General features: G+C 41.9%; 2 protein-coding genes across 4 annotated transcripts in view; one reads left to right on the top strand and one right to left on the bottom strand.

Moving 5' to 3' along the window:
- Positions 1-16,688, bottom strand: part of Neto1 (neuropilin and tolloid like 1) — a 117,320-nt gene extending 100,632 nt beyond the window's left edge. For all 3 annotated transcript variants that reach the window (XM_042263840.2, XM_042263841.2, XM_042263843.2), the window contains exons 1-4: positions 16,560-16,688; positions 14,474-14,527; positions 14,052-14,189; positions 6,500-6,748 (exon numbers count right to left, since the gene is read on the bottom strand). In XM_042263840.2, the coding sequence (XP_042119774.1) occupies positions 6,500-6,748; positions 14,052-14,189; positions 14,474-14,527; positions 16,560-16,587 (469 nt within the window). In that variant the 5' untranslated portion in view covers positions 16,588-16,688. The remainder of the gene's footprint in view (positions 1-6,499; positions 6,749-14,051; positions 14,190-14,473; positions 14,528-16,559) is intronic.
- Positions 16,689-17,519: 831 nt separating this feature from the next.
- Positions 17,520-23,568, top strand: part of Neto1-dt (NETO1 divergent transcript) — a 30,550-nt gene continuing 24,501 nt past the window's right edge. The window contains exons 1-3 of the mRNA XM_076554692.1: positions 17,520-17,558; positions 18,204-18,359; positions 19,179-19,249. Of these exons, the coding sequence (XP_076410807.1) occupies positions 17,520-17,558; positions 18,204-18,359; positions 19,179-19,249 (266 nt within the window). The remainder of the gene's footprint in view (positions 17,559-18,203; positions 18,360-19,178; positions 19,250-23,568) is intronic.

Genomic DNA, 23,568 nt, shown 5'->3' with positions numbered 1-23,568 from the left:
ATACACAGCCATATTGGGACCTCTGTGGTTCCATGCAGGATGTACCTGTTCCAAGCTTTCACTCCAGTCTTAAACCACCAAATAACTGCAAACAACAGGCTTGCACCTGGACACTGTCTTTCCTGGAGACAAACTGACAACATCTTTATTGTACAGGAAACTGCTCAGCACTCCTCTCTTTCCTTTTATATTGCATTTGGTGTTCTCTGCACAGACGGGAGCTAATCCTGGAAAGTCTCTCTCCCACTCTCAAGTTCTCTCCTGTACACCCACCTAGACCAAGCCGCAGTTTCTTTCCTCTGACATTCCCCCATCTCTCAGGCTGAGTCCTCCACAAGCTATTGATGAGCTGAACCAGTCAATGGCCTGGATGAGTGAGAAGCAGGAACTGAAGAGAGGAGTCTCACATGAATATCAGTGCAACCTGCTCCACATTTAAAATTGTGTGATTGTGCTTTAAGTTTTGTCTTTTGTTTCTTGAAAAAAAAATATGCCTTGAAAGGAAGTGTGATGCTACTCCTTAAAGTTTACATTCCACAGCCATTCCTAAGGTGAAATGAGACTAGTTTGGGGCAACATTGTAAACACAATAGTTTAAAAGATAACACTAACTAATCTGAAGTTATGTTATCTTCAGTTTTTATGTTAAAAAGAATTTTATACTATAAATCTTAGACATGCAAAGTTTCTTTCTTTTAGGTAAAATTCAAACTGACCATTAGAGAAAATTATTTTTGCTTCATGTCAGAATAGATGTCAGAACTATAATTATCCATTTCTAAATGATGACCTCTGTCAGCTGAGAGAAGAGTCAGTCTTCCACAAGCAATCTACATAAGAGCAACACTAAGTGTACTCAGCAGGTTGTATGTATATCTACATACATGTGTGGATATATGTCGATGTGCATGCACATGTATGTAAAAAGAAGAGGTTATAAATTTGAAAGATAATGGGGGTAGGAATACTAGAGGAGTTGGGTGGTATGAAGATGATGGAAATACTGTACTCATTTATAAAATTCTCAAATATTAATAAATCTAAATTGTTAAAGAAAGTTAGAAACTTTCAAAGTACTTAAGTAAATATTCATTCACTCTTCAGGAGAATAAAGTTGAACCAAATAATTAAGACAACATTAAATGCAAGGCTATTTCTACTTAATAGTACATTTCTTCTACTGTGCATAGAGATATTTTTGAAATACTTGGTTTAAAATTCTCCACCACAGTGTACTCTTTGCAATGCCTTTGAAGTCAATCAGCATGCAATTTGAGGGAGGATAGGAATCAGCCAACTGTCCCTAAGACTTTGAGCTCCTCAGATGAAAGGTGCTATTTAAGTACAAAGTATCAAAATCATCCCGAAGTATTTAAAACTCTACTCACTTCAATGGGAATGACTAACTCAACCTCACCTCTGTGGCAGCGCTCCGTTAGCTAAGCTTCTTTAGCAGGATGTGTGTAACTTCTCTTGAGAATAGTATAGGAAAAAATCATCAAAAGTGCAAGATTCTGTATGTTTACCCTTCTTGTTCTGAAATTAGCAGAAAATAAACTTTCTTCATTAGAAAGCAAAGTAAAAGATTAGCAAAACATATGTGTAACTGAGGGGAGGAAAGATTGCCTTCCATAGAAGTCTGACCTCCGGGATATTTTCCTGCACTCTGATGGATTAAAGAGTCCCTAGGTGATGCCACTGATCTTGGAGGTCCAACGGGATTGTTGCGGCTTCACTGTTCAAGTTAGATTTTCTAGTGGCAAAGGAAACCACGCCAAGAAGGCATCTGGCTGTGAGGAAGCGTTATTCCCGGCTCCAAAGGCTTTCTCGGGTTGAATTTACAAAATGTAGAATAGAGAAACAACATTCTTCACTTAAAGCAATTTAACTGCCGTAGTTTCTCTTTGTATTTTTATTTTAAATGGGTTGCATATGCAAAAATACCAAAAATATAAAATCTTTTTTAGAAGGATCTTTAAGTTTACTGATAAACCTGAGTCAATTTTTAGTCTGGTTCTATCTGGCTCTAAGACCATTCTTTCTCCTGCCATTTCATGCCTGGGGTATCCATTCTTATGAATTTGATGTATATTGCTACAGTTTTAGTCAAGGCTTTATAAGTATTACTAGTAGTTTGACTTAAACACTGCTTTGTTTAAGTAGTTTTAATGACACAACTTGTTAAATGAGAACATAGTACAACTCTCTAACAGAGCACATGTTTATATGTTTATTATGGTTTCTTGTTGAATTGGCTGTATCTTATCATATTTTACAACTTGTAGTTCTTAATGTTTTTCATGTCTAAGCACTTAGCTCTGGTGTTTAATTTTGTTTTATTGAGGCAAGGGTTCTCTCTGCAGCCTTGACTGGCATGGAGTTTGCTATGTAGACCAGGCTGTCTTTGAACTCACAGAGAGCTACTTGCTTCTGCCTCCTTAGTGCTGGGATTAAATGCATGTGCCACCACACCGAGCCACAGCCACTTAGCTCTGTTCATGGAAGCCAGAAACTCTATGTCTGATGTACACTCACCGCTCAGGATACAGGGGAAATTTCCCTGTGTTAATCCTCTCTGAATCCACTGGCCCTTTTTTAAGCTGCATGCTGTTTTTTGCAGACCCTAGAATTTGAACTAGTTGATGACGTCCTCATCCTGAAAGTAATTCTTATGCATGCTAGACTACCGTCCCAGGTGATTCATCCATGTTCTCAAGGCCTAAGTGACTGAATGACGACACAGGCACCCAAAATAACCATCAGAGAACTAAAAAGTAGAGAACCATTAAAATGGGTAGGAAAAACAGAACACCTTCCTCAAAACGATTTCCCTGGTATTTTTGTTGGCTGACTTCCTATCCTCCCTGCCCATGCACGAGTTCTGGTTAACGGATTTTCAGACATCACTGTGAATTCTAAAGCCTAGACACTAGGGCCAGCAGGAGCTACAGATGAAAGGGCTATTTATTTTATTTTTGAAATGATTAGAAAAGAAAGTCAGACACTCAGATCTTAGGAAACAGAAACAATTTTGGAGCTGAGTGAAGACACAAAGTAGCAAAGTAGCAAGGAAAACATGGAAGCAGGAAGCCAGAAGAAGGGAGAGGATAGGGAAGCAAACCAATGGGAGCTCGAGTTCTGAAGCAGCCACGGAAAACTTCATCCACATTTTAGTGATGAAACACCAAGCACCCTTGCTCAGTGTTGTTAAATGTATCAATTATGGAACTCAGCTTCAAAACAGACTGCTCAAAGATTTCCCATGCATGTAATCCCCTAACTGTAATCTGAATACACAGGTATGGCTGCACCTAGGAAACATTGCACTCTGTGATTCTAAAAGCTGAACTCAAAATGTACCCATTTGTATACATATTGATGTGCTGTCTAGGTATATTCACATATGACTTATTGTCTAACAGACATAAATGCGTGCGCGCACGCGTGCACGCGCGCGTGTGTGTGCGCGCGCACACACACACACACACACACACACACACACACCACATACAAATCTTGTTAGCTTGGCAAATGTGATTCACTCCTAATAAATAAATATGTACTCCATTAAGTGTGTGGAAGCCAAGTTTTTCAGACTTCAATATTAAAATTCAGATTTTAGATTGTAGTGCATAAGTCACCTGACCTTCTTGTGGTTATGTCTTCATGGATATATTTTGTCACTATCATCATAAATAACTACAACTTCTCCTATAGTGGCTTGGGCCCAAGTAAGTAATCTTAAAAAAAGTGATATAACATAAGAACTAAGTTTTCATATTTTGGTGCATACACAAAGACCACAAAGAGCAGAGATGGAGTGTGTACTTTGAAATTGTCTAGGACAATCCTTATTTTAGAGAACATTTGATCTGATTCATTTTTAATGATTTATTCATTTTCATTTCATGTACAATGATGTTTTGCCTGCATGTATGTCTGGATAAGGGTGTCAGATACCCTGAAACTGGAGATACAGTTGTAAGATGCCATGTGGGTGCTGGGAATTGAGCCTGGGACCTCTGAACAGCAGCCAGTGTTCTTAATCACTGCCCTGAGCCATCTCTCCAGCCCTGAGCTGATCCATTTGTAAAAAAAATCTGGCTATGGGACAATTGAGATCTTTAAAATAACATTCAAAAAACTCAAATTCATAACTATATGTTGGTTAACTTATATTCAAACAATTCTCAACAATACTATCTTTATTTTTATAAAATAATGCAGTAAAAGATAAAATATTGTAGATTATGTCTAAGGTAAATGGTATGAAAAGTAAAAAATAAAACCATACCTGGAGACCTTGCCTGGTCCTAAAGTTGGTGTTCTCCATCACCCCCAACTGACCAAGATTCCAGTCCTAGAGCTGGTGAGTTGACCCTGCTGCTTCACTTTGGTTCTGCTTTGGTGGCAAGATGACTTATACAGTATTTTATACCTAAAATCATGAAATCAACCCGAGGAACTCTTCCTTCCTCAGTTTCCCCAGCTCACCATGTAAGTCAAACTACCAAATAAAATGTAAAGCTAACTGACAGCTAAGGCAGATGGGCTCAGGACTGAAATGCTGCTGAGCATTCACAAAGCCCTGCCCTCTGCCGATTCCCACACTGGCTCTCTTTCCTCAGCCACACCCTTTTATGGAAAGAGCTGCTGCTTGCTTTGCCACGGTGGCAAGGGCTTTGGTGATATATCTTCTGATATCATAAAAACATTGCAGGTTCTCTTCTTATGGTCCTACTGTCTCTCCTATGCCAACCACCGATTCTCTTTTGCATTTACCCTCATTTATCCAGTAAAGACAGAAACCTAAGTCCATTGTTAACTCAGTCTAGTTTTCTGAGATTTTTTTCCTGAGGTGCCTTCTGACCGAGTTCCCCTGGTGATAAAATATTGTACCAGACAGAAAGGATGTAGCTCCAACCGACACTTAGGTCCCACTAAAACTTCTTAAATGACTTCTAAAACCCTGGGATAATAGAGAGGTGCCACCACTTACGTTATGCCACAAGAAGCTAGCAGTGTGAGGGACATTTTTGTGTTGGTAAAAAGTTCTGACTGATGTCACAATCTTTAGGAGAGGATACTTTGAAACCCTAGACATGATGCTCACAATCAACAAACTAATAATGCAAATACACTTATAAAACCCTTCCTCATGTAAACATTTTTAGTTATAGGTTATATTCAAAATTGTCAATTACCCCCCCCAAATACATTTAAAAATACAGCACAAATAATATGCTAGAGAAAATAGTATACATGTTCATATCTTTTTGAAACATGCCAAATTAGTTTCATTAGGCTCATAAAATATCCATGGTTTCTATGTGCAGTCTAAAGTTAATAAAAAGTATTCAAGAACCACAATCACACAGTGTTGTCATGAACTATTATAATATTTAAGGTTAATCCATATGACACATTTAATATCTGAATTATTTAACCAACACTATATGACATAATGTAAACAATCCTAAATTATATGTCAATTAGCTTCAGAGTTATGAACGTTTTGTTGAATGAAGCCCTATTTATATTCAGTTTCTATGTATGTAATTATTTTTTGGGGCGGGTACTGGGTATTAAGGCCAGAGCCTCTCTTAAGCTAAACAAACACACTCTATCACTTAGCTGTCCTTCAGCACTCTACTTCTACAACATGAAATCATAGCTTCAAAGATTTTCCCTATTTTCCATGTTTCTTGTTGCCTATTATAACTGGAACAAAACAACACATACAAAGTGAGAAGCCTATCACCACATGTAAGTTACATGTTGAGTGTAATTTGAATGATTTTCTTCAACTAGAAAAAAAATGGCTTCAGTTCATCAAATATCCATCAATGTGTATGGAATGATTTGTGGGTTTAAGAATATAATAATATATATTTGTAGTAATGAAGATTACTTTTCATAAAATGAGCCAGTCAATATCACAGAATCCTTTAAATATTTGACATATGTGAAACTTGAGATAAGACAAATAATTTTATGATTATTAACTCCCACAGGCCTCAGTTTTCTTTTCCTCAAACTTCTAAAAGATTTCCATGTTTTTTTTAATTAGGCTATTGTATAGAAGGATGCATTTCTCTTAAAAATAGTAATTTTTGAAACAAATATATTTTCATTTTCAAGTTCTTAAAAATCATTTTGATGGATATATTTTATTGTATTACAATTGTCTTTTCAAGTTCAGTGGGATCCTACCTATAATCAATCTCCATATTATAGATTGTGTCTCAGATTACACATTTCAATACAATGGAAGTCAATTCAATTGTGTTTCTGATGACCACATAGATTAATGGTAGCTAAGATTCAAGATTTTTTCCAGAATTTGTGAAGCATAAAGAAAGAGGGTTATAGATTGGATTTTTAACCATAACTTGAAATTTCACTGAAAAATTTTAACATCTTAAGAAAGATTTGTATTATGAAAATAGAGAAGTAAAAGGAGGGGGTAGAAAAAAATTGAAAACAAGCTTCTACTTACCAGGTGTGAAATTATATCGTGCTGAAAATCCCATAGACTCCAGCTCGCCATCAGCAAAAAATTTAATCCACAGAAATCTTCCACTAGATTTTATTACAGGTGGATTCTGTTGTCCACAAAACCTTCCAATTATTGGAGAAAAGCCAAAAGGTCCATCTCGAACTTCAATATGATCAAATTTGCACTCCCAAGATGGTTCAATTGAGTATTTTTCATCAAAGTAGAGTTCAATGCACTGCCTTGGGGCAGCTGTAGAAAACAAAAGACAGATTATATGTAGAAAGCAGTTTCTTAAATCTTGAGGCTGATTAACTGATTCTATGTCAGGTTCTATTTGTATACTGTTCAATAGAAGTCTGTAGAAGAGTCACATGGAAATACGAAGAAAGGAGATGCTTAGCAGTCTAGAGATATTTTCATTAAAGAACACCTAAAAGTTGGCCTTTAAAACTAATGACTTTGCACAAAATGCTATTTTAACATGAAATGTCTAACATGGAGCCAACACCAGGTTAGCAATGCTGTTTGTTAACTCGTTAGAAGGTGCAGGGTGGGTGGAGGATATAGTTCTCTCTTTTCTTATAAACTCCAGTGTTCAGTTTTAATGCCAGAAAGCACTCAGGAGTTATCCTCCAGGCAGTTATGCAACCACTCAAGTAGTTACAACCAGGTGTCTTGATGAGATCCAAGCATATACAAGGTAATGATCGTAGAAATCCGATGTGATTTCATCGTTCTCAACTTGAGCTCCAGTAGTAGTCTCCCCAGCTGAACAACAGACCAATGCACTTGACAGATAAAGGCCTTGAGGAAGTCCTACTTCCATGACCTCATCACCTTAGAGCCCCCAAACTCAAGGCACTTGGCGCATGTCTTGTTTCCTAACACATAATGCCCTCTGCAGCTGGAGTACACTTGTTTTGCTCACTCTCTCCCCTGTCTAGACAACTACAGTTTAACCCTCTTAATTGAGGGAGGGTTTCATTTGCTTGTTTCCTACCATTTGCTTTTGTTTCACTTTTTCTTGTGCAGGTAATTGACATCAGGGACTGTCACAAGATAAGGGAATGCTCCACAACTAAGCCACATCTCCAGCTCTCCTAGACACTCTTGTTAAGAGGAAATCTTCTCTCAGTCTGTTCATTAAAGACAAGAACCTTGCCGGGCGGTGGTGGCGCACGCCTTTAATCCCAGCACTCGGGAGGCAGAGCCAGGCGGATCTCTGTGAGTTCGAGGCCAGCCTGGGCTACCAAGTGAGTTCCAGGAAAGGCGCAAAGCTACACAGAGAAACCCTGTCTCGAAAAACAAAAACAAACAAACAAAAAAAAAAAAAACCCAAAAAAAAAAAAGACAAGAACCTTATTTACCTTCTTTTCCTGGTACTTAAGCACAATATACGCCATTGTGTGCTTTTTTCAATATTATTTTGAGTAAATTAAACATTAGTTTGCCTTCATCAATGTTTCTATAGCTCTCTGAAAACCAGGAGAGTTTGATGAGCCTAGCAACCATGTAAGTCAGCATACTAGTATATATTTTAATATTCCTTCACACTGTTCCCTTTCATGGCCAAAACAGTAGTAATGGCAATTCCTGTTATACTCAGCCAGGATATCCATAACGGACATAACATTGTCTGAAATATCAGTACACAGGCCAGGAACCACTGCTTCCTTGACGCCTCTTAGAAGAGCTTCCTTGCTACCTGACCTTCTGCATGGACTAACTCTTCCAAAAACTTTCGTAGTGTAAGACTTGCTGCCTATGTGATCAGTAACCATTCTGAATGTCTGCTATCCTTCTCCACTGTTTAAGTGTATATTGATCAAAACCATTGATCACCTAAAAATTAAACTTGTACAGGCATGGGTGCCAATGATTTATATAAAATGGAGATATGTGATAACTTAGAAATGGAGATTTTTGTTATAAAATATAAACTTACTGCTATCCAAGTCTAAAATTAAAAATCAATAGCAACGAGGTCAGCTTATGTTTAAAGATTTTTCTCCAAAATAGTTTTCATCCTTATAAACATTGCCGACTCTCTGCCTACTGAAAAGAGAAATTTATAACTCAGGCCACATTTTTATCTGACATTAGTGTATATTACAAAGGTTAACAGACAGAGGAGGTATGACAGAGTTGAGAGAATTTCCATTAAATGCTTAAAACTTTCGAATTGAAAAATATCTGTTAAAGCTATCTGAGAAATCCTGTTTTCTACCCAGCTTATTACTCTACAAATATAAAGATAAGTGTTTAAGAATGAGGATCTGTTTACAAACATAGCTTTAAATGTATTACTTGAGTTCCTTATTACTCTACACTGTAAACTTGCTTGTAACATCTGCTCTTAAATAAGTTAGAGGGAGATTTAAGGGAACACAAACTACAACCATTCAGACATTTCTCCCTTCCTTCCTTCCTTCCTTCCTTCCTTCCTTCCTTCCTTCCTTCCTTCCTTCCTTCCTTCCCTCCCTCCCTCCCTCCCTCCCTCCCTCCCTCCCTCCCTCCCTCCTTCCCTCCTTCCTTCCTCCCTTCCTTTCTTTCATTCTTTTTTTCCCGAGACAGGGTTTCTCTGTAACAGTTCTGGTTTGTCTTGGAACTCCCTCACTTTGCAGACCAGGCTGGCCTTGAACTCCCTGCCTCCACCTCTGGCAGAGTGCTGTGATTAAAGGCATGTTCCAACATCTCCTGGCTCCGGGCATTTTTTTTTTTTTTTAAATCTACAAATACTATATGGCAAAGGAAAGAAAAAAGTCAAAAGTACTGTCTTGTGCTATTTTACTTAGCATTCAGTATGTCATCTATTAATATGTGTCCACCTGTATCCTCTACCAGGAAATAAAGAGCCATCGAGTGTAAAGAATATACTTATTCTTATCTTCATTTTTCTTGTGGCTTGTACTCTATTCAACTGGACAAATGCACCACTCTTTTCCAGCAGCATGCCCTTTTGCAGCTCCTGTAGAGCATGTTACACACACACAGTTGATCTTCCTTTCACCTAGTATGCTGAAATTAACTACTCATAAGCCCAGGTAAGAAAGTTTCATGAGCTAAATTTTAGAAAATACCAAATAACTTGTTAAAAAGTGAGCACTCTACCCGGAGTTGTTATCATAGATGCACAAATGGGTGGTCACAGTGTAGGTTAACCGAATCTGTCAGGGTCCAGCTTCATAAACTCACTCTTTCTTCATCTTCAACTTGTTGTGTTCACAGACTCTCTCATTCTCCTTCCCCTAGCTGATGTTCAGCTGACACTCAAGTTTCTTCAGATTTCCATCAATCTCAGCCTCTTGGGATATGGTGCCCATGCAGAATCACTTGTTATACATGCCATGTACCTCCCTAGCAGAAAGAGTGCTGATACCATCTGAAATCCACGAAAGGATATTGCTTTCCATGACTGTGAGCTTACCTGATTTTTTTTAACCATATGTTGTCTTATCTTAAGCAACTAGGCCATTGATCTATCTCTCTTAGTTTTGTTTCTTGTTGCTATTATGCAATAGTCTGGCAGAAGCAACAAAAATGAGAAAATGTTTAACTCACAATTTCAAGTTAAATCCCTCATCCTCGGAGAATATCAAGGCAGCAGGAACCTGAAGCAACGAGTGACATTATACCCACAGGAGCAGAGAGCATAAACTAATGGCTCTTTACTTTTACAGTTGAGAGCCACACTAAGAAACAATGTCCTCTAAACAGTTCAAGCTAATCAACTATCTCACTTATCCAGAGGGCTTAGTCCAGTACCATGGGGGCTCCTCAGCTCTTTGTCCACAGTTCAGGTGTTTCCACTAGTTTGGCTAGTTGTCTCTGTACTTTTTTCAATCATGGTCTTGATGTCTCTTGCTCATAGAAACCCCCCTCTCTCTCATCGATTGGACTCCTGGAGCTCTGCCTGGGACTTGGCCGTGGATCTCTGCATCTGCCTCCATCAGTCACTGGGTGAGGGTTCCATCATGGTGCATGAGCTGGCTTTTTGGAACCTAGTGCCTACAGTGAGACACTTTGCAGCCTTGGTGCAGGGAGGAGGAGATTGGACTTGCCTCAACTGAATGTGCCAGGCTCTGCTGACTCCCCATGGGAGACCTTGCCTTGAAGGAGGTGGGAATGGGGGTTGGGTTGGGTGGGAAGGCTTATAGGTGGGAGGAGGGAGGACAGAGGAATCTGTGGTTGATATGTAAAATGAATAGAAAATATCTTAGGAAGAAAGGAAGAAAGAAAGAAAAAGAAAGAGAGAGAGAGAGAGAGAGAGAGAGAGAGAAAGAGAGAGAGAGAGAGAGAAAGAAAGAAAGAAAGAAAGAAAGAAAGAAAGAAAGAAAGAAAGAAAGAAAGAAAGAGAGAAAGAAAGAGAGAAAGAAAGAGAGAAAGGAAGAAACAATGCCCTCCACTTTCAGGATGCGTCTTCTCACCTCAGTTTACCCAGCTGTGAAAATATATCCACAAACTAACCTCACCTAGACAATCCTTCATTGAGACTATCTTCCAGGAATTCTACATTTGCATCAACAATTTTTTTTTTAAAAAAAAGCTCTTTCTCTACTTTAAATTCATATATTTTCTACTGATCAAATTATTTTTTCTAAAGACAAATAGGTATAATTTTCCTCATTAAAAAAAAGCCAGTTTATTGCACCTTCCCACGCCCCACCCTCCAAGTACTGTCTTCCCTCAATCTTCTACTAACTGGGAGGTGGTTCTCTCCATCATTGTGTTAATCACTGTGCTAATTCTAAAGTCACAAGCAGACTCTTGATTGCTTCATACAATAAACACATATGTGTGTTTGCCTCATTTTTTTCTTGTAACAACTGTCACTTGGAAAACCACTGATTCTTGATTCTCATCTACACCAGCTCCATAACATCCCTCCTGATTCCCTGATCATGTGGCGCTCCTTCTGAGAGTCCTCCAGGTCTCCCTGTTTGGTCCATTCCCAACATGTTATGCCCAAGAAACATCCCCAGCCTTTCTTTATTCATGTTACTCCAGTGCACTGGGCGTTGCTGAAACATAGTGGAATGATTTCAAAATCAGATGGTGCCTGAACCTCTACTTCGAAAGAAATTGGCATTCTAGGGAAAGCCCAAGACATTTTTAATAATTTGAAATATTAGTGTTCTAAATGCCTCCTTCTGATATTTTTATTCATATGAAATCCTCACTAACAATTTCTGTATTTATATCCTATAAACATGAAGAACCAGAATAGATCTCTCCATCAAACTAAAATTCCACACATTTATTCTCTCCAGGAGCTACCCATAAAAATGTCAACATTGACCACATCAACGTTTTATAAATCCTGTTTTACCATTTCCCACCCAATCATTTGAATCTCAGTTTCTTGAAGACATCTTGTTTCTTCCATTTGCTCTGTCACCCCTGCAAATGTCATTCCTTCAGGTTTTCTCTGTTTTATTTGGCTGTTTTCAGTAGCTCTTTGGATGGCATTCTTTTCCTTCAGTTACTTTCCCACTAAAGTCTCACCTCATTAGTTCTCTGAATTCTTTCAGTGCTATTCCATTGCCTACAATTAACTTGTGAATGTCTATAGTTTCGGCTCCTAGACTACAGATCTCCTTTTCAGGATCATCTCCCTCCTACCCATTCCTCTCTTCACCTGTGTAGAAGACCAGGTATCGCCAGCTTACCCCTTCTCTGCCCTTCAGTACAAGGTGTTCTGTACAAAAGAGGACTACCACCTGGATACACATGAACAATGAAGGATAACATCACAGTTCTCTCTTCTTTTTCCTACTCCAGTAATCCTAGGTAAACCTCGAAGCCTCTGATTGGCTCACACTCCCCAAGACACATTGACAGTACCATAAGGCTAGTATCTTGAAATTTTTGTGCAATGCTTGAAGCAAATCCATAAAAAATGTCACTATGACATGATTTTAACGTATGAAGTGTCTACGGACAACATCAAAACAATACTAAGAGTGAAGAGAGTTTCTGCTCGTTTTCTCACTTTATTTCGTCCTTGATATAAATACAACTATATGAAAACTACCACAGTCAAGGTGAGCAGTACCTGTAAAGGTACCAAAGCAATACACAAGAAAGCACAACTCACAGGAAACATGTCCTGTTTTGTTCTTTCAAATATGAGTATTTTTAATTTCAGCAAGATGTTTAGTTTCTACATGCCTCCATTTTCTAATTTCCAAAACAAAGACACCTTCCTATGAGTAAATATTTTGGGTAAATAATAAGTCCTTCAAAAGTAGCCAGGAGGTGGTGGTGCATGCCTTTAATCCCAGCACTCGGGAGGCAGAGACAGGTGGATCTCTGTAAGCTCAAGGCCAGCCTGGTCTACAGAGCAAGTCCCAGGGCAGGCTGCAAAACTACACAGAGAAACCCTGTCTCAAAAAGAAAAAAAATCTTTCAAAGTTTATAATATATTAACACATATAATTAATATCTAATACAAACTTGATTAAAAAATAAAAAATAGCTGATTTCAAACAAAAAACTCAATATTTTCATCTTCTAGAGATGCAAACTGCCAGATGTCTGAGTTGGTTTGTCTTATCCTTTAAATATCAAACTTTATGTAGTTTAGGTTATTTTTGATAAAAGTTCCTACATTATGCAATGCAAGAGGAAGATGAAGATTCCTAACTTATGGGTGAAAATAAGAATAAAAAATCATTTCTAAACAGGATCTCTCAAAATTAGAGAAACAGAACCCAGAGGGTTTTGTTTTGTTTTGTTTTATTTTATTTTATTTTTTTGAAAGATCTACCCTGTGATCACAACCCTGGTTTACGGGGAGACATTATGCAGTCATGATTTTCTGTTATCATAACTTAGCCTGTGGGTGTACATGGCGTGGAGGGTACCAAGTTCTGGGTTATTTGGAACTAACACTTAAAATGTAGCCTTCCTTCATCACTGGGAGACATGTTCACATATTTTAAAAGCTTTCTCTATGTTTAACAGAGAAGTGGCTCAAGGTTAAAAGAAATGGAAACTATTCAGAGGGGGAATCTTTTTAAAAGTACTTTTTGTCCTTCAGGTTGGAAAACGGATGAGAGCTCCATAAGTTAGAAACTTGGCTGACTTGAAAATATGATCATCTCACTTGCAAATACACAAAAAGATTTTAAATGCCATTCAAATTAATGTTTAGAAAACACAATTGCAGATACAACTTTGCCATTCACGTGGTTCTCTGTTGCTTGATAGTATTGAAGAAAACACTAACAAGCATATCAACTATTATAATTAATAAACCAGTAAAATATTAGTTTTCAGAATGTCACAAATTGACATAGCATGTGAACTGTAGAATAATTCATAATAATCTTTATTTCAGATTGCTGAAAAGGAAGCTTTTAAGTTGTGTGGTTGTTTCATTTACCTTACCAGATATTTGTGTGTTCATAACCCATTTCTAATAATCTCAGAAATCAGCCTGATTCTGGATTCACAGTTATTTTGTAATGTCTGTTCACATCACACGTGCAGGGCCTGAGAAGGCCAGGCTTTGGCTTGCCTCCCTAGCCTGGCATCTCTCCGCTCTTACCTTCTATGATGTAGACACACTCTCGGTCAGGGGGGTACTTGCTGGGGTAATTGGGAGAGGTAAAGACACCCCCCTCTGCATGCTTGGTCCAAGTTCCACACTGCACTGACTTCTGTGTTTCCGAAGTGATTTGTTTTTCTATAAAACAAAACACATTTTTAAAAGAACCATCTTCCAATATTTTATAACACCAAAAATAGAGAGGATATTCTCATAATATCCATTAGTAAATTAATTTCAAGATAGTCTTTTAGTCAAGGCCAGTCTATTATTCACTGTATGAGATGTCCAGCTATTCTGGAATGGGTATGGTAAAATAGGAAAATGCAAAATAATTAGACATCTCCATTAGCTTTTTTTTTTTTTTTTTAATCAACAACAACAAAAAAAAAAAAAAAAAAAAAAAGAAAAACAAAACACACCTGTTCCTTTCTTGGTTGCTCCAGAGGAATGGAGGATGATTAAACTTGCTATAACTGAAACAGAAAAAAGAACAAGTATAAATTTAAAATTCACAACCAAAATGACCAAACCTTGTAAAACCATAAGACAAGTTACAGGTAAGATGATACCTAAATAGAATAATTTAATCATTGTTAATCCTTACAAAGGTGTCTCAGAACTTTGGAAATCTAATTCAAAATGTTCTAAGTAAAAGTGGGACTCTCATAGGAAGTACTTCCTATTCAAAGCAAATGAGACCCAAACTCTTCAAAGCTATAAACAATGTTACACTCTGCAAATGTTACACACACTGCCAGGAGGTCTCCAGGTCTCTCTGCAGTAAAGGACCCCTTGCTAAGACCTGTCAGCTTCTGTAGAGGGAAAGGAGGACCATGAGCAGACAGAGGAAGGGAGAAGGGAAGAGTCAAATCTCCATGGTCCACCCTGACATATTGCCAACAAACTTGGAGTGTAGAATGTAAACAATTCTGCGAAACCTATGACAGGTAGGGCGGGAGTGCAAGAGAAAACAGATCAAAGTGGATTGGTCCGGCATTGAAACAGCACTCTGGGAAGGTTTTGTTTGCTTGTTTGATTGTTTGTGCTAGTTTAGTTTTTGCTTATTTGTTTAAAAAAAAAAAAAAAAAACCTAACCCAATTACCAACTAGCCCTGTGTGTGACATTCTCCTGCTGCAAAATTCATCATTTCTAACCTGAACTGTGGTTCTAAACTGGCTATTATCCGGTAGCAGACAACATTTTTGAAAAAGGGGATTTCTAGAAGCATCCATGGAGTCAGTTCAGGGTCAGAGACTCTGGTCTGCCACTGAACAGTACGTCTGCAATGCTGTGAGGATCTAAACTTCTCTTTACTTCTTTCTTCACTCAGAAATGTCAAGAGAAACCTGAAACTAGAAAAGTGTTAAAAATGCATCTGGTCTTGGTAATAACTGACATGTCTTCAAAATGAAAGCATTTTGATTATTTATTTTGACCAATTACATAAAAGCTCTTCCTTTGCACATTTCCTCCTGAAACTAATTTAGGGGGAGGAAGTGGGGACATCAACCAACCATCTTACCTAAGCCTGGTCATTATTCTCAGAAAAATTATCTGAGTCCTGACATTAAGTTTCCAGTAATTATTAACTGCACTACTTTATACTTTGGCCAGGTCATCCATCTACTCCTAAGATTCAAAGACTGGTTGTGTGTGTGTGTGTGTGTGTGTGTGTGTGTGTGTGTGTGTGTGTGTGTGGATCTTTCCTAACTTGCTGTAATTCTGTAACTCCCTCCCCCACCACAGGCACAAAGATGCTCCAGGCGTATCAGTGTGTACATTTGGCCTTTTTACTCTTCTTTTCCTATTTTGGTGGAATCACACAGAGAACCTGTGTGATGCTGAACTCGTGAATTACGAAGATCTCTTACTAGAGTGGCACATGTTTAGCCCGCCAGTCCTTGCTTCATAACATGACATTCCCACCACACATTTTCTGACATTGCCTTTAATGACTGACTTCTGAACCTGTTTGCCTCCACTCCGTCTCACCCCCACCCTTTCCCACACTCTGAAGCAGAATTAGAGCTCTAGGGGCAGAGGCTGGGATGTACTCTGCCCTAACCCCCCGGTTCAGGTGTGTGCCAGCTTACCTGAGGAATAGGTGGGCCCTTGAACCGCCGAGCCCCACAAAGGAGGATTATTCCTTCTTACCCAGCACAGATCAATCCTGCTACCTCCCTGTGTCGACCTGCATCCCCTCGGGGGCCCAGCATCTCCTGCACGTGTCTACTTTTTAACTACATGCTCCTCTGGACCACCCAGAGATCCTGCCTACAGAGAAAGGGCTTTCCCTGACCAACTCTGAGGTCCAGCGCCACTCTGTGCGCCGCCCCCGCCAGGCTGTATGATGCTGCAGTACTGAAAGTTTACATCTGCCCCAGACTCCAAGGGACTGCGGGGTCTGGTTGGAGTGGTTGGCAGGGCTTTTCCCAGCGCATGGGGCCAAGAGGCGAGGTGGCAGCACCCCGGGAACGGACTGGCACTGCTGGAGAGGTACTCACTGTGAAACAAACTGCGTCCATAGATCATGTCTGTGCGTTACACCAGAGGCTCCGATCTCCACTAATTCCATTTAGAAACGGGGAGACTTCGTGGGTAGGGAGAGGATGGAGTCCGGAGATTTTAAATATGCAAACCACGGGCAAAATACAGTGGGGGGAAAACGAGAGAGGAAAGAAAGCGGTCGCGCTCGGAACTGTTCTGTCTTCCGCCCTTGGCTGGCTCTCGCCCTCCTTCGCTCTCTCACCGCCTCGAAGCCAGCGTCTCCACCATGACGCTCTCATCACACCCGGGCGCCGACCGCCACCATCAGCACCGCCGCCGGCAGCACCCTCCTCCTCTGCATCATCGCCGCCGCCGCAGCTGTCAGGAGGACGCGGCGGGCAGTCGGCGCGCGGGCGGCGGCAGGCGCGGGGCGAGCCCCGGGGCGCCCAAAGCCGGGACCCGATCTGGACCCGGCGGCAGAAGGCGCAAGGCGGGGACTGGTCCCGACCGACGGCAACAACTGGGAGGGCGACAGCGAAGGCGGCGGCAGGAGCTTGCTCAGTCGCCGGTCTCATCCACCAGGAGCACCAGGTCCGAGCAGCGTCGCCGGGAGGATGTCCAGCCGCAGCCCTCCTCTCTCCAGCCTTTGGGGGTCTTCTGCTGAGGCATTGAAGGCAGGAGGCAGGGGTCCGTCATGGGCTCGGCAGGCTGCGCGCCACCTCTGCGATCTTGCAGGAAAAGGAACCTAAGGGTGGGCGTCTGGGGGCGGGGGAGGGCTCAAGGGTGGTGGAGGGGAACACGGGGGTGGTTAAAGGGGGAGGGGAAGGGAGGGAGAGGAAGATCAAGAATATGGCAGAGTTACCAAGTGAGCGCCTTGGTCATAGCTCTGGGTTGCATGACCCTCCAGGAAGCCCCGAGCCTGGGTGAGACTGGGCAGCTGAGCACCGCTGGTGCCCCCAGGGCTGGTGCGAGGCGCAATGGGGCGGCGGCGACAGCAAGGACATCACAGCGGCTTGGTTCGTGGGGGAGGGGGAGGGGGTGAGGACCAGGCTGGGCTCCTTCCCTCAGCCAGCTCTGGCAGAAGGGTCCAGAGCAGCTTCGCAAATTCCCCACTGCATCTCAGTGGGGGACGAAAGGCGTGGAAGGGGGAGGGGCCATCATGCGAAAATGCCCCCTTCGAGTTTGGTTTATCACTTTTTAAAGATTTGAAACCACCGTCTCCCGTCCCTCCAATGGGAGCTTTCTAGTCCCCTCTTCCAGAGGGTGAAGACTTCACCTTTTAGCCGCTGGTCTAACATCGGAAGCCCGGCGCTGGGAGAGAAAGGAAAGCGGTAAAAGTTTCACGATTCATCACCGGAGGAGATCCTCACGAGAATCCTACCAAACTGCTCCCGCAAAGACGAGGCCCCTTGAAATGCATCTTTCTCGGAAAAAAATACTCCAAACCGTCCAAAAGCAAACACGGATCACCCCACCCCAATACACACTAACGCGCGCGCGCTGCTCGTCAAACTCAGAGGAGAGAGGAGTTGGTGGAAAAACAGCAGGAAGAACCCTAATTTGTAAAAATGCGAATAGATGAATGTGAAATCACAGTTAAAAAAAACGAGGCAGCGCCATGAGGTGGGGTGGGGTGGGGTGGCGGGGGCTGAGGCTGGCAGCGTTGGGCAGTCCCTCCTCCCCCTGACAGTACAGCACCTCCTTCCACCTCTGCCCAGAAGCTCCGGGATCACACACTGACTCCCAGGCCTCTGCTGACCCCCGCTTGTGCTGACCACCGCGGTGCGAGCTGGACCTCCGCGGTGCAGCCCCAGCGGGTGAGGGACCCTCGGGCGCCTGCAGCACTCCCTGGCAGACTGCGCCCCAGCTGGGGATCACAGTAGTAAGGAAAAGGGGGGGGGGGGTAGAAAGAGTCAGCGTCGCAGACAGCAAATGTATACGTGAGGCTGCAAAGACAGGGTCTCTTCAGAGAAGGCCAAGAAAGGCCTTGGGAAGAGACAGCAGAGCGCCCCAGAACCAGAGCTGCAGCCGCCACGCACCTGCTGCTGAGGCTGGAGCTGGCCATGTGGTTGTGTGGGTGTCTGCCGAGTGGGCGTGTATGCCGTGATCCTGTCCACAGGTTCTCATAGTGGAGCTGGAGAAGGTGAGGTGAGGCTCGCGGGGTGAGGAATAATGAGTGACTCCAGTCTAGAGGGAATTGGCACTCAAACGCAAGCCTCTGGTTCCTGGATATTCAGGACTGCAAGTCTTGAATGGTGGGGTAAAGAGAGCAAACGGAGCCCGTTTAGACTAGATGACCAGATGTAGCCAAGGAGGCGAGAGAATTAGAGAGAGAATTAGAGCAAACAGGCAAGAGGAGAAAGAAAAAAGAGGAAGACGGTAGGAGGGAGAGGAGGGAGACAGAGAAGGGAGGGGAGGGGAGAGGGAAGAGGGGAGGGGAGGAGAGGAATGGAAAGGAAGGAGGGAGGGAGGGAGGGAGGGAGGGAGGGAGGGAGGGAGGGAGGGAGAGAGAGAGAGAGAGAGAGAAGAGAGAGAGAGAGAGAGAGAGAGAGAGAGAGAGAGAGAGAGAGAGAGAGAGAATCTGAATTGGAGGAGAGAACACTGTTCCTCCTAAAGGAAACCAATTTCTCTTGAAGTCAGGCAGGCCTGCGAGAGGAGCTATGAGCTTGGAAAAGGAAAAGCAGTGCTCATGGATGCTGCTGATCCGGTGAGTCTCACACTTAGTTGCAGGTGGACCCTTGGAATGTCCTATGGGAAGTTCTGTGACCCTCACGTGATTCTTGTGCCAGGAGGGGGGTGAGGTGGGAATGGGGGTTGGGGAAAACAGATTAGAGGCAGTGGAAGCCAGGAAGTGCCCCAACTGTGAAGGAAAAGAGATGTTCAAACAGTGATGAGCATGACAAAGAATGACTGTGAAATCAGCTTACTGGGAGAAGAGTCGCCTTTAAGCCGAGGGTGGCCTTCTTGACAAAGGGCTGATTGCTTGGGTATGGGAATTCTGAAGAGGAGATGGCTGTCTTTAGACAGATCCACAATGTGCCCTGTTTATAAAATGACAAAATTCTTCAAAGAAACTGTGGTAAACATTTGAAGTAGTTTTACAGAAGATTTTACTGCATTTTCAACTGCTGATTGAATACAGGAAAGAAGTTCTATTTGCATACTAAACTCCCCCTCCAAGTACAGTACCCTCCTCTTTCCTATTTGTCCAGTTTGTTTGCCTAGTCAGATAGTCCTTGTATCAGAAAGTAGGGTGCACTAGGTGACTACACATCTAATGGTCTGTCACAGTAAATTCAGAGAGGAAATCCCAGGAAAGGGAGGGGCAGAAGAAGAGAGGGCCAGGGTGCCTAAGAGTTACCCAAGCCTCTGTTGTAAGTCAAGGTCTCATAGTAGCCTGCCTAGTGTTCAGTATCTAGGGTACTTTTGGGCAGGGCCTAAGGCTGATAATCTTTGCATCAGCTCCACCCTAGGTGCTGAAGGAAAGAGTACATACTTCTGACCCCTCCACCACCAGGGTCCCTCCACTGGGACTGCAGATGTCCAAGTAATTGCTCTGCTCTCCTGACCCTCCCAGGCTGCAGGGGTTTCTCTTTCTTTGAACCCATTCTTTTTCCTTCGTACAGGCATGCGCCCACAATTCTCCTGCTTCACAAGCTGGCTTCTCATTCTTAAGAATCCTTGAAGCTAAGCAATGCTGTCTCCCTAATAGGAGCCCAAGAGCGCTTTCTTTTTAAAAAGCTATGGGGAAAAGTTCAGCTTCCCCAAGAGAAACCTATGAATAACTAGGGTCAACTTACTTGGTGTGGTTGTTTTGAAAGGAACACCTAATAAACTAGTTTATTTTTGAGTTCAGAATGCCACCCTGCCATGATTCTAAAGGACTAGAATTAAAATAGTGACTACTACAGGAAGTAGTGAAAGAATTAAATCTTTATGGACCCAGTAAGTGTCCTTGGTTGCCTCCCAGCTTGCACCAGTATAACAATAAAGGGGTAAGGAAGAGACCCAAATCCTAGCTGAAGAGGTGTGTGTCTTCACACCGAAATGCAAACATTTGTCTGCACGAATGTAATTCTTTATAAAGAACACTACCCTCTCCACATGCACATACGAACTTGACCAATAAGGATCCCTTGTTCATCTCCTCTACCGGAACAACTTCTGGGTTGCCTTTCTCCTGTTAAGAGGGGTGATTGTGGTGGTATTGTGTTCCCCAAAATATTGTGTACCTTAATAAACTTATCTGGGGTCAGAGAACAGAAAAGCCACTAGGTAGGCGGTGATAGCACACACCTTTAATCCTGGCATTCCAGAGATAGAAATCCCTCTGTATCTCTGTGAGTTCAAGGCCACATTGGAAATAGCCAAGCATGGTGACACACACCTTTAATCCCAGAAAGCCAGCCTTTAATCCCAGGGAGTGGTGGAGAAAGCAAAAAGATATATAAGGCGTGAGGACCAGAAACTAGAAGATTTGGCTGGTTAAGCATGTGGCTGGTTAAGCATGTGGCTGGTTAAGCATTCAGGCTTTTAAACAGCAGTTCAGCTGAGAGCTATTGGGGTGAGGACTCAGAGGCTTCCAGTCTGAGGAAACAGGACCAGCTGAGGAATTGGCGAGGTGAGATAGCTATGGCTTGTTCTGTCTCTCTGATCTACCAGCATGGACCCCAATAACTTGCCTCAGGTTTGATTTTATTAATAAGAACTTTTAAGAATCCTGCTACAGGTGATGTTACAAGAACTAAAATATTGTTTATTTTTACTCATTAACTTATCAGTATTCAAACAATATAGTTATATTTGTTCCCATTGCTATGATAAAATACCTGACAAATTAATGTAAGGAAATGTGTATTTGGTCATACAGGGCAAGACTGAAGTCCACCACAGCAGGGACAGCATGGTGGCTCCAGTAGTGGAGCCCAGCTTGCTCGCTCCTTTCCCCCTTTACACAGTTCAGAAACCAGCACTCAGAGCGGTGCCCCTCCCATTCAGGGTGAGTCTCTCCTAGAAGGGATTCTTTTTGGTCTACTGTATAAAAGGACACAGACCATCTTGGTGGGGAAGTCGTAGCGGCAGGAGTGTGAGGTGGCTAGTCACTTTGGAAGCACAGGAAACCGACCAGGATGAAGGTTGATTCCCAGATCATCCCACTCCCTTTTACTCAGCCCCCAAACCAACCAATGGCATGTTACCATTCATATTCCCAGGGTAGCTTCTTCTCAGTGAAATCTCTTTGGAAACCCTCTAAGAGACATATGCAGAAGTAAAATATCCACTTAAGGTTCTAAGAATATGGTTAGGTCAGTAACATACTTGGTGTACAAGTATGAGAATCTGAGTGTGGATCCCTAACACCCATCTAACAAAGGCAGATTTAGTAATTTAAACTTGTGGCTTCCTCAGCACTGGGGTTTGAACAGGGACTTGCTGGCCCCCAAGTCTAGTCAATCAGTGAGCTTCATACTCAGTGAATCCCTCCATGGATTCTGCATCAGCTCCTGCCTTCAGGTTCCTGCCCTGTTTGAGTCCCTGTCCTGACTTCCTTCAATGACAAACAATGATGTGGAATCATAAACCAAATGAAGGCTCTCCTTCCCAAGTTGCTTTGGTCATGATGTTTCATCACAGCGATAGTAACCCTAAGTAAGACAAATTGCTAATTAAAAAAAAAAAATAAGGTTGGGGTTTGGCAAGGTGGTTCTTCCAGTAAAGATGCTTGCTGCATAAGCCTAGACACCTGAGTTCAGTCCCAGAAACCTGCATAAAGGTAGAAGTAGAGAACTGGCTTCACAAAATTGTCCTTCTTGGCCTCCACATTTGTGCAATGGCATGAATTATAGAACACACACACACACACACAAACACACACAACTGAGTATGTAAGTCACATCATTTCGGCATGTGGTACTAGACTGTAATCCCAGTTACTTGAGGCCTGTCTAGACTACATACTTTGTTCAAGATTATCCTGAGCAACTTAGTAAGATGCTATCTCAAAAACAAAAATAATAAGAATTGTGCATGCAGTTCAGTGATAGAGCAATTACCTTGTATACATGGGTCTCAGATATCAGTCTAAAGAATTGGAAAACAATCAAATAAAAACACAAATTTAAAAAAATGTAACCACGGCTGGGGGCAGGGGCATGAAAAAAAGGGGAAGTGAGAGTAGATTAACCAAAATTAAGGATGTATGAAAGCCAACTAATTTGTAAGCTAATTATATACATATATATATATACACATACACACACACACACACACACACACACACACACACACACACACACACACACATATAACAGTGTTGCTCCTGGGAGTTGTGAGTTATTAAATAGAAATCTCAGCTCCAGACATGGGTTATCAGGCTATGAGTTGTTAATAAGAAAGCCTCAAGAAATACCCAAAATTATATAGGTTATTGCCATTGCTCTTTGTTATCCATCACAAGTAGTTGTAAAGATTTGATTGTGAAGATACCACTCACTTTGATTGCAGGACACAGGAAAACAAGGCTTGAAATGACTAGGAAAATCTACCTGCTGGTTAGTTTCCCAGAGCTAGTAGGTGCTGTGAGGATAGTGAGGAGAAAAGACATCACTAGTCTCATTAAGCACTAACTAAATCTTTCTTGTTATAACACTGCCTTGACAGGCAAGACGAGGCCACTGGTGCAGCAGGGTTAAGACTGTACATGGAGCTAACCAGCTGCTGTGGGAATGTGTGGTGTCTCCGTTTAGGGACTTTCTCTGTAGCATCACACCACAGCCTTTCTCCACTGCTGCTTCAGGAGGAAACACACATTTCCAACAGTTATTTTAAAATAGATTTGAAAAATATTTGGAAATAACAGATATTTTGGAAGTATGTTTTTTTTGTTTTGTTTTGTTTGTGTTTTCGAGACAGGGTTTCTCTGTGTAGTTTTGGTGTCTGTTCTGGATCTCACTCTGTAGACCAGGCTGGCCTTGAACTCACAGAGATCGGCCTGGCTCTGCCTCCTGAGTGCTGGGATTAAAGGCC

Source organism: Peromyscus maniculatus, chromosome 19, assembly GCF_049852395.1.
Source record: "Peromyscus maniculatus bairdii isolate BWxNUB_F1_BW_parent chromosome 19, HU_Pman_BW_mat_3.1, whole genome shotgun sequence".
NCBI classification, from domain to species: Eukaryota; Metazoa; Chordata; class Mammalia; order Rodentia; family Cricetidae; genus Peromyscus; species Peromyscus maniculatus.
The sequence above is the reverse complement of the archived record's forward strand: the minus strand, read 5'-3'. Positions and strand labels throughout refer to the sequence as shown.